The sequence below is a fragment of the Lycium barbarum genome, chromosome 3 (genome assembly GCF_019175385.1).
Source record: "Lycium barbarum isolate Lr01 chromosome 3, ASM1917538v2, whole genome shotgun sequence".
Classification (NCBI taxonomy): Eukaryota; Viridiplantae; Streptophyta; class Magnoliopsida; order Solanales; family Solanaceae; genus Lycium; species Lycium barbarum.
Genome location: NC_083339.1, coordinates 5,298,230 through 5,309,391, shown reverse-complemented (window position 1 = coordinate 5,309,391; position 11,162 = coordinate 5,298,230). Strand labels below are relative to the sequence as shown.

Sequence of the window (11,162 nt, the reverse complement as noted above, 5' to 3'; positions counted from 1 at the left end):
ACATCTTATAATTTTATAAAATGAGAGACATTTTTAACCGTAAGGGATTTTGGGGTCCTATAGGCAGAGGAGGGACATTTTTAACCCGAAAACTAATGTTGAGGGCGATAGGAGTCCAATACGCAGAAGGAGGACAAATTTAAACCATTTTCAATACGTTCGGATTCGGGACTTTTTTTACCCTTCCCATTTCACATTTAATGGCATTGCACATAAGTAAAAAACGTGTCAAATGTTGATTTGATAATATTGATCGATTTTTACCCTTCAACATTATATATTTGGAATACTTGATAATTATTTATAGAATATATATAAGTTGAAAGTTTATTAGTTTAAATACGCATTTCATAGTATTTGAAGCAAGATATATTCGTGCAAAGCACGAACATAAAGACTAGTCTATTTAAATAGAGGTAAATTTGGAAAAATAATAATTAAATACCTTCTTAATTATGTAAATAGACACTTTTTTTTTAATCAAAATAGAAAGATCAAAAAGACACTTATTATGAACCGGAGGAAATATTAATATTTAAGTAAAGAATTTTATGCAAGTATTAAAATACTTATACATCAAATCAAACGCCCCCTAAGTGTTAGGCTGGGAATCATAGTTTTGAATCTATATATAGTGTTAGCTGCTAAGTGGATAATCCTCAAAAGTTTTTACAGAAAATTTAAAAATTAGCTGGACATAGCTAAGCGAGTTAGTAGGCAGTTTCAATTTTTTTTCCTTTTCCTCTTAATGTACGGTACCTGTTTTAGAATTTAACTAATCTAGTACCCCACATGAAAGTTTCACTTTGAAGGTAACTTATTTGAGACAGTTCCATTTACGAGGGTCGAATCGAAATCTCTCGTTAAGGATATGGAATGTTAAGATTTTGAGTTTATAGGTTCTTGATCCTAGAAAAGATGTTTTGTTGGACGTTTGATTTATTACTTATACAAATTAAGTAAATGTTTAAATACAAATACAACTATACAAGGTTTTTGTAAGAAGAATGCAAGGTTTGGCCCTCCTTTTTCAAATTTAACCATTAGTCATGATTTGGTTGAATAAAAAAATAACTACACAAAGTTTGGACCAAAGCTAATGAATTGTGTCGAAAACGGGCCTGTAAGTAGCTCCGCCTTGTTTATCACAAACGAGCAAGCACATGCAAAATAAGATACCCCATAAGTAAAGGGGAGGGGGGGTTGGGGGGGGGGGGGTTATAAAGAAAGAAACAGATGATGAACAGATCAATTAATTAATGATATATATATATATATATATATATATACATGTTCCCTGGAAGATAAAGATATGAGGAAGGGGCTATGAGCGGAGTTAGGATTTGAAGCTTGTGGGTTCGGAATTCTAATTCATTTAAGTTACTGGGTTCTATAATAACAGTATTTGAACTAAAGTTACTGAGTTTGGCCGAACTCGCGAGCCGTATGCTGGTTCCGGCCCCTGCGGCTATGATTCCTATGATAAAAAGATCATTGATGGGTCACGTAAGAACTACGCTTTTCTTCTCCCTTCTGCTATGATGACACTGATGCTATACTTATAATTTAGTTGAGGTTTCATTTTCCTAAACGACCGATCCTGTTATTGGGGTCCTTCAGTTTTGCTTTTTCGTCCCACATAGGATCATCCGATCTTGTAATTAACAAAACTGTCCCAATTCGAATTTGACACCAACTCGAAAAAAAAATAAAAAAAATTACTATACTATATACTCCCTCTCTCCCAAAATATATGACACACTTTTCTTTTTAGTCAGTCCAAAAAAGAATGACACATTTTCTTAATTAACAATAATTTAACTTTAAACTTTACCTTTTACGCTTAACGAGGCGATTTATAACCACACAAATATTTTTGATTTGTTTTAGACCACAAGATTCAAAAGTCTTCTTTATTTCTTAAACTACATGCCCAGTCAAACTACATCGCATGAATTGGGACAGAGGAAGTATATAACATATCAAACGAAAAAAAAAGTTTTTAAAAAATATTGTAACAAGATTTTTCATGTGTCAAAATTGAGTTACATAACGCCTAATATTTAAAGGGCAAGTTACACATTTGGCTAGTCAACCGCAAATAAGTACACTCACTGGCCAAATGTGCTAAAAAAATACACTATTATGTATCAAAAATGTATATTTATGTATATTATATATCTATATACAAAAAATATATATTTGTTGCTATTATTTTGGTGTACAAGTATTTAAGTCAATTCACCTTTTTTAAATGAGCTAAATTGTGCGGATCAAAATGGACTGAGTCAGTAAATGAATTAATTCAACTTGAATTGATTGAACGAATCATATTTTTATGAATTAATGTTGTAACCCCAGCAGAAGGGAGAAGAAAAGTGTAGCTCTTAGAATAAGAAGAGGCCCCTTCCTCATATCTTATGTCTTCTCCGTCTACTTGTGTCATATTGATAGAATTCATAAATAATTATTTTTCAATGATAGTAAATAATCATGTTATAAAATTTAACGTGTAGAATTTGAAACTCTAATGTCGTTATAATTGAAAGATAGGATAAAAAAGTAATGGATCCCCACTATTTTTACGTACCCTTCTCTAGTGAACACTCATGTGACCCATCAAAGATCTTTTCAGCTAGGGCTGTTCACAGTTTTGGTTAAAACCAAAATCAAACCGAAAATTTAACCAAACCGAATAAAATAACCGACATTTGGTTTAGTTTGGTTTGGTTTGGTTTTAAATTTGAAAAACCGATAATATTTGGTTTGGTTATGGTTATAGTAAAAAATAACCGAATAAATAACCGAACCAAACCGATAATTATATACATAAAATTTATAATTATTTATATGTATAATATTAGCTTTTCATAAATAATTAAAGATATTTTATACCTTTTAATTATTAATTTAATTTTGGTCTACTTATTTTTAAGGCCCGTGTCTTAAAAGAATATGTCCAACAATCCAAGCCCAACTCTAATAAGTCGTAAGCATAAGGGTTGTTTGTATTTTGAAACCTCTGTTTGACTTGTTCTTTTGAATCTAAACTGCGTTGCAAGTTTGGTCCACCTGATTTGCCAACAGCGTGTCTTTCCCTCAATATGCAGCAAAGTTCACCCTTGTGGGCTATGAGGGGAAAAAAGCTTCATAAGAAATTTGAAGAATGTAGAGAGAGAATATTTGAATTGTCACGGCTAGTCATAAACCGAAAAACCGAACCAAACCGAACCGACAATAACCAAACCGGTGGTTATTATTTTACTTGGTTTGGTTATGGTTTTAGACATTTAAAAACCGACTAAATTGGTTTGGTTATGATTTTAACCAATAACCGACCCAAACCGAACCATGAACACCCCTATTTTCAGCATTAATTGATCTATTCATCATCTGTTTCTTATTCTGTGTTAATTTATTGTTCTTGTTCTTTCTATTCCTTTTGGGGAGGGCCTAAGAAGGGACAGCTAATGAGTATCACTTCAATCCACTGCTTCATATCCAGCAAATTTTTGAATTTTTTTGTAGAGAAACATTATCTTTCAAAACATGATCCCTTGTTTCCTCGCAAACTAATTAATATGATTCTGCTGAACTTTACTTTACTGCAGAGTGCTATACTAGGAAATGAGAATATAATTAATGTGATCAAGAAGCTAGAGCTAATACGTACAAACAAGATTAATATAATGTGAAAATAAGGTAAGATGTATCTGTTATAACAAGTAAATTAAGATGATCAGTGTAAAATAGAAGATAAACTCCAATTTTAAATCTTCGTAGAATCAGCTAAGAGGATGAAAAATTGTTTTAACTCTCACACAAGCACAAACAGGGTAGAGAATAAATGTCATGCCGGATGATCGATATAAAATTTTAGATGAGATGAACGCATCATTCAACAAATATATACTCCGCTATCCCTATTTTCCACCATTGTCTCAATTTAAAATACTTATACTTTTCGGTTACCCCTAATGATGAAACCTTTTTTAGTCATACGTATTGTACGAAATAAGAATGATAAAAGCTTATGACCCAAATAGTATCGAACCTTATAAAGGTTTAAAAGTGTCTATTCTTCTTGAAACAGTTAAGGAAATATTGCTACCACGTAAAGTAAAATGGAGGGAGTAGTACATCCTGCTATCCCTAATGGAGAAACTTTTCATAGTCATACACAAGGGCGGAGGTAGAAGCCCAGCTACAGATTCGGCTGAAATCAATAATTTTTGCTCAAACGGAATAGTTGTATTGAAAAATTCATCAAATATGTATATAAGTTAGGTTTAGAACCCAATTATTAATTAACACTTGAACTCGTCCTAATATCCAGAATTCATAAAGTTAAGATCTTCGCTCCGCCTCTACTCGTACGTATTATACGAAATAAGGTACCCGGCACTCTTCTTAATTGAGGTGATGCAGGACACCTCAATCATGCTACGACACAGTGTTTCCATTAAAGATAAAAGGCATAAAATCCAAAAAAGAATTTTAATGAAGTACGAAATGTGCTTATAGAATAAGATGGATCGTATGGTGTAATAAATAATCCAGAAAGCTTGCAAGTACATACAATGGGCACCTAATACTAAAATAAGAAAAAAGTGAATGTAGAAAAAGATGGAATGGATCGTATGTTGCAATTAATGACTTAAAAGTTGGAAGTGCATGCAAATGGAGTTTTCAATTACGTACTTAGAGTTACTTTAAGGACAATGTTAAATCGTCTAAAGTATAATGTTTATCATGGAACTTTCTTCTCAGAAGTACTAGTGTAGTACCTTTCATTTTATATATAAACAATATGGCATTTTTAAAGCTTATATTTTCTCATTATTCGATCTTCACAAGGGAAAATGCAAAAGAAAACAAAAGGCATAATACACATCTTAACTTGATTTCAACTGGCAACTAAACACTCAAATTTTGAGAATGCACATCTAGACACCTCAACTCATCCACTGTATCTAGTGGACACCCGATGCTGACGTAGCATGATGTCACACATAAACTTTGGAGGTGCCTAGATGATCAATTTGTAAGTTGGAGTGTTCAACTGACACAATTGGGACGAGCTGTTTAGATGAGTATTCTCAAAATCTGTCTAGATGAGTATTCTCAAAGTTAGAATGTTTAGTTGCCAGTAAAGACCAAGTTTAATTGTCTATCTATGTATTACGCCAAAACGAAAAGGAAACCGTGTCTTCCGCTACTACTTCAATTAAAAAGGACCCCCCATTCAAAGGAACATGTAAGAAAGGGATATATCAAGTAAGTAGCATCAATATCAATACAGCATGCAATACAATAGAGAAGGAAAACGTAGCTAACTACAAGAGAAATTAAGTCCTTCTTGATCCATCTCTGTCTTCTCCATATATCTACTTTTTGTGTTCTCTTCCAGTGAACAATATCATGTGAGCCATATTCAAGATATTTTGAGGAAATTCAGTGTTCATCTGTTTAGGCCATCTATTTTTCTTGTTTTTTACTATTCCTTTGTGGGAGGGCCTGACGTACGGTGAGGGCCGGACAACATACGGTTCTGTTATTTCCCTGTGATATACTATCATGATATGTATCTACAAAGATAGGATAATCAACCATTCAATATTGTCTAAGCACTTCGATAAACATGCTTGTTATCTACCCCTGTATACACCGTTAGTGTTAGGAATCTTTTACACTATCAGATCATTCATATGATATTTACATGTCACCCTCTTTTAAAAGTGGATTTGTAATCTTGAAAATAAGATATTACAATTATAACAGATAAAGATGACATGATAATGTAAAAATTTCTTATATTGATGTATATATAACTTAGTCTTTCTTTTTGCCTTCAAATTTTTTTTTTTTTTATATTAATAATAGTGGAGATTAACATTAATTTGTTGTGATAAAACTATTTCCTGATTTATCCTCATTTAATTTGCCACCTGTTGCCTTCTCTAACTTGTCGTGTTGCTACTCCTAAGGGAGAAGAAACCTTCCATAGCTGGACGTGTTCTACTGCAAAAGTGCTTATAGAGAAGGATTGATCGTATGTTGCAATTACTGATTGATCGTATGTTGCAATTAATGAATCATGACCAAAAAAAAGTTGCAACCACATGCAATGGACCCAATTAATCCTTAGCATCTTAGACATTTCATCTAATTATCATCATCAACATATCCTATAAATACCCTTCTCAAAATCTATAGAAAAAAAAAAAAACTCCTATATATTACAATTTGTTTCACCATAGCCAAAAAACATATATTCCAACTTCTACATTAAGCTCAAAATATGGTCAAGCGTTTAATTGGCAAGCTCAAAACTCAATATCTTCAATTAATTCCCACACACACAACCCCAAATGCTGCGGAAATCGTCGATAAAATCGTCGAAACACCGAGAAAGACTTATGGAAAGGTGCCAAATGATGTGAAAGAAGGACACTTTGCTGTATTTTCAGTGAATCCTGAAGAGGAACCACAGAGATTTGTGGTGGAGTTGCATTGGCTAACACATCTATCATTCTTGAAATTACTTAAACAAGCTGAAGATGAATATGGATTTAGGCCAGAGGGTGTTCTTGAATTTCCTTGTCGTGCTGAGGAATTGGAAAAAGTTCTTGCTACTTGTGCTATTGCTGTTTAACTAAATTTTCTTCTTTATATTTTGTTGTTTAGTTTAACTAAATTATAAACAAGTTGCTAAAGACATCACACACAGATGCATGGCAGCACTATTCAGCTAGGTCGTGTTAATTACGGAGTAATTTATGAACTTATTTGTGTTTATCTAATTTTATCATTTATTAACCCAATCTGTTATTCGAGGTTAGACTTCTACTTTAAGGATAATAATAATGCCTTATATGTCGTTTGAAGTATAATGTTCACGTAATTGTAACTGTCTCCTCCGAGCTAGGGTGGTAACTATCATTTTATACCGCCTCTGTCTGAAATTTATACTACGATAGATTGTTTTTGTCGGTCCTAAAAAGATTGAGAATGCCCGAATTGCTGGATTAATCTGAAATAATTTAATTTTAAACTTTTCATTTTATCTTTAATGAGATAGACATATAAATTTCTATATGTAACAACCCAATTCCATCATTTTGAATACTTGCATTCCCTTTTCATGTTTTAAGACTTCGCACATGCTAGCCTGGTATTATGTTTTGGGACTTGTTGATATGATTTTGATTAACACCCTAGGAATTCGACTGGATTTCAGCACAATTGAAAGTGAATGAAAAAATAGAGAAATTTCAGGCTTGTGATCTACTGGTGTGTGCATCTCACCGGAATACTGTGCAAGGTAAATTTGTGGAGTTCGGCGCTTAAATGGCACCTTTTTTAACCAAAAATTCCAAAAAGGGTCATGGGCTACACGATAAACCAAAACAGGTTTATCGTGTAGTCCTCCACGATTTATAATAATATTAACGGAACACCGCCTGTTCCGTCTCCAACTTTAAAAAAAAAATTGCTTTGCAAATCGCGTAGGGGTACACGATTTGCAAAAAAAAAATCTTTTGCAAATCGTGTTGATCTGCACGATTTGCCTTTACAAAGGAACAATACATTGTTGTATGATAACCACTACTTTGAAAATTCACTGTAATATTCTTTGCACATGTAAGTGCTTTAGAATTTTCCAATAGTTAGTGATTTTAAAGACAAATTCCATACCCCTAAGTGCAGAAACAATGTCCATATTTGCACCTGGCAGCATAAGTAAATGGATAACAATAATAAAAAAAAAAATTGCAGCATTGTTGCAAACAATACATTTTGTGCGCAATACGGGTTAGTATTATTTTCCCCACACTTTGTATAATTTCAAAGTTTTGAAATTCACGTTTTTTTCATACTTTGACCAAAGATTAGTCATGTCTCAAAACTCCGGAATATCAATATTTTATATAGAACCTGATATCTTTTTCTGCAAACAATAATGTAGGCTCAATATATCAAGTATACCTAAACGTTTGGATCGTCCTTTTAGGGGTTGTAAAGTGCCCCGAAGTAAGTTTTGTTTGGAAACTTGTTATCATTAGGTTTAAGTGTTTTATTTTATAAGGTTTTGATTTAAGCGTTTCATTATTTAGTCGAGGCATTACTTTATTTCGAATATAGCCGAGATTTTTTTTATAATTAATTTAGGACGTCGCACGATTTATTAATAAACGATAATAAAGACTAAGATAACTAATTATCATTAAGAAAATAATACCACAAAAAATATAATATTAACATAAAATATACAATTTATTTACATATACACAATTTCTAATGGGTCCCACATGTGGGAGCCTTTAGAGTAACCTTAGGTCCCACATATGGGAGCCTTTAGAGTAACCTTAGGCCTAAGGCGATCCCACCACCCTCACCATCATCTCCATCCCCCTTCTTCCTCTTAATAATGGGATGTTTTATGTCGCGATCATCCTTCCTTCCCTTCCTTGCGTCCTTGACCTTAATATTCTTCTTCTTAGGTTTACATGTGCTATGTACGGTCAGAATCTCATCAGCATCAGGAGACGGGTCCATCTTATCATGAGACGGGTCTATCTTATCATGAGACGGGTCCACAGGCGCAGAAGAATGAACCTGATATAATATATAAACAATTAGTATTAATTTTAATTTAGATTAAACTAATACATTATCTTTTGATAAAAAATTAAACTTGCGTGTCGACGGGCTCCTGAGAGGGCTTTTGAGATGGCTGATGATAGGGCTCTTGAGCTAGCTCCTCAGCGGGCTCGTAAGCGGACCCTGGAACCGGAGCTGTAGATGGTACCGGAGCTGGAGCTGGATCCTAAGCAATGGAAAATTATATAATAATCAGTATAAGTATTTTAATTTGTTAAAATAATTATTTTAAACACTTATCTTGGCTCTGAAACATGTTGAAGTCCATGAATGCGTAGTCGTGTTCCAATTCCTTGCCACCCTGTGGGTCACGAACCGGCAGTTGTGCAGACACTAATGCCTCTACTGATCCCCAATCTATGTGATCTGAATATAGCTGCGCAGAAAAATAAATATTGATAGGTTTTTTAAGTGAAGAGAGGGAGATTAATTACACACAAATAATTTCGATTAGAACAACATAAACCAAGAACATTGTGGTAAAGCAAACTCTAGCCATATCTCTTCAGATATATCACAAGTTTTTCTAATGAATTTTCTTTTAACTTGAACAATTTTTGCTTTTCGATGTGCAGATATTTTTACACACTTGTAGGGGAAAGAAATTCTGATTTAGGTGGTATTTAAATTGGGAAAATATTAATTACGTTGAACTTCTTTTGTTGTTGGTTAGTAAGTTTGTTTGTTTTAGTATAGTATGTCCATTTAGAAAAGAATCAAATAGAAGATAATTAGAATTGAATGGTTGACCAATAGTTTAATACAAAATAATTTAAATAATTACAACTATATAGTAATAATGAAAAGTAATTTAAATTTGTCTCGTAATATAGCATTTGTCATTGGGCATGCAAAGAATATTAAAGTAAATTTTCATAGTAGTGGTGACTATACAATGTATTGTTCCTTTATAAAGGCAAATCGTGTAGGACATCACGATTTGCTATTTTAAAAAAAAAAAAAAAAAAAAAAAAAAAAAAAAAAAAAAACTCTGCAAATCGTGTAGGAGTACACTATTTGCAAAGCAATTCTTTTTTTTTTTTAAGTTGGAGACGGAGCAGATGGTGTTCCGTCAACATTATTGTAAATCATGGAGGACTACACAATAAACCCGTTTTGATTTATTGTGTAGCCTATGACCATTTTTGGAATTTTTGGTTAAAAAAGGTGCCCTTTAGGCGCCGGACTCTAAATTTGTGGGTCATGAGTTGTGCGAGGCATGAGGTGTAGCACAAGAAAAAAATGAGCGCCTTGGCTTGTCCGATGCACAGGGTGTAGCACAACAAGCTGAGTTCGGATTTGGAGTTTATGGTTCTCGATTCTAAAAAAGTAAGTACTTGGGTTCTTGATAAAGTATTTATACAATTTGAAGTGATTCTTTTAATAGTATTTATACAATTTTAAGTGATTCTTTTAATACAAATATAGGATTTGTAGCAAAGCTACTGAGTTCTACCAAACTCGTTTTAACATGCTAATTCCACACCTGTCCATGGCACGGGTGCAAAGATTATAAATAGCCCGGTCACGATTTATTTGATTCTTACTATTTTTACACTTTGGTAGCCCGATTTATTTTGTACGGGAACTTCACCTACTACGTTGGGGTAAGTATTTCTCACACGCTCTTGATAACAACTATGCCACCATCTCAAACAAGTTAGGATCGATTATATATAAATCACCACCATTTTAGTTAAGCTCAACTCATAGATGGGAAGAAATCACCTAAAATTTGTCTCCCACGTCATTGACCGCTGGCCAAGACCCTTCGGTACATTTACTTAAACAATTAATTTTGAGTAAAGTCACACACTTCATGCAGAGATGTCTAAGCCCACGGTCCAAAGTCTAAGCAAGCAGCTGCAATCATCATACTTGAGAAGTATCTGAACAAAGGAGGCATTGAAAGTCCATAGTGTTAACACAAGCCCATCACCATTGCAGCAATTTCAATCATGTGTTAGAACTCAAGTTCTGTACATACTTTCTTTGATTTTGCAGCATACTTTCCTGAACTATCATCTGCCACATAACAGTAAATCTTACAAAATATTTTAGCCATGACAGCGCAAAGTCCCAGTCAACCGCGTCATTGAGAGCGCTTGGCAAATTGCAGCCTCAAGGATCGATGAAACATGCACAGTAATAGTCCTAAAATTGTTTCCTAGACAAAGAAGCTAAGACATTCAATAGACTGAGGTTCTTTACAGAAATCTGAATGTCATAAGACATAGATTCAGAAAGAGGAGAACCACATGAGAAAAAATAATGGCACAAGATGACCGAGATTAGTTCCAAGCCCTAGTGTTACTCAGAGAAAATCGTAAGGTGAAATTTTATGAGAATGATTGTTGTTCAGACTCTCGAAAAACGTTGTCGTACCCGTGTCGGATCCTTCAAATACACTACTTTTGGAGGGTCCGACATGCACCCATCAGCATTATTGAAGAGTCCGAGTAACATAGGTTGTTACCACTTTCCACCTTAACTGCAGA

The 11,162-nt window shown here is 33.6% G+C and overlaps 1 protein-coding gene across 1 annotated transcript; it reads left to right on the top strand.

Moving 5' to 3' along the window:
* The first annotated feature begins 6,301 nt into the window (after positions 1-6,301).
* Positions 6,302-6,655, top strand: LOC132629786 (auxin-responsive protein SAUR32-like). The gene has a single exon (XM_060345137.1). The coding sequence runs from the start codon at positions 6,302-6,304 to the stop codon at positions 6,653-6,655; it is 354 nt and encodes a 117-aa protein (XP_060201120.1).
* Positions 6,656-11,162: the final 4,507 nt, after the last annotated feature.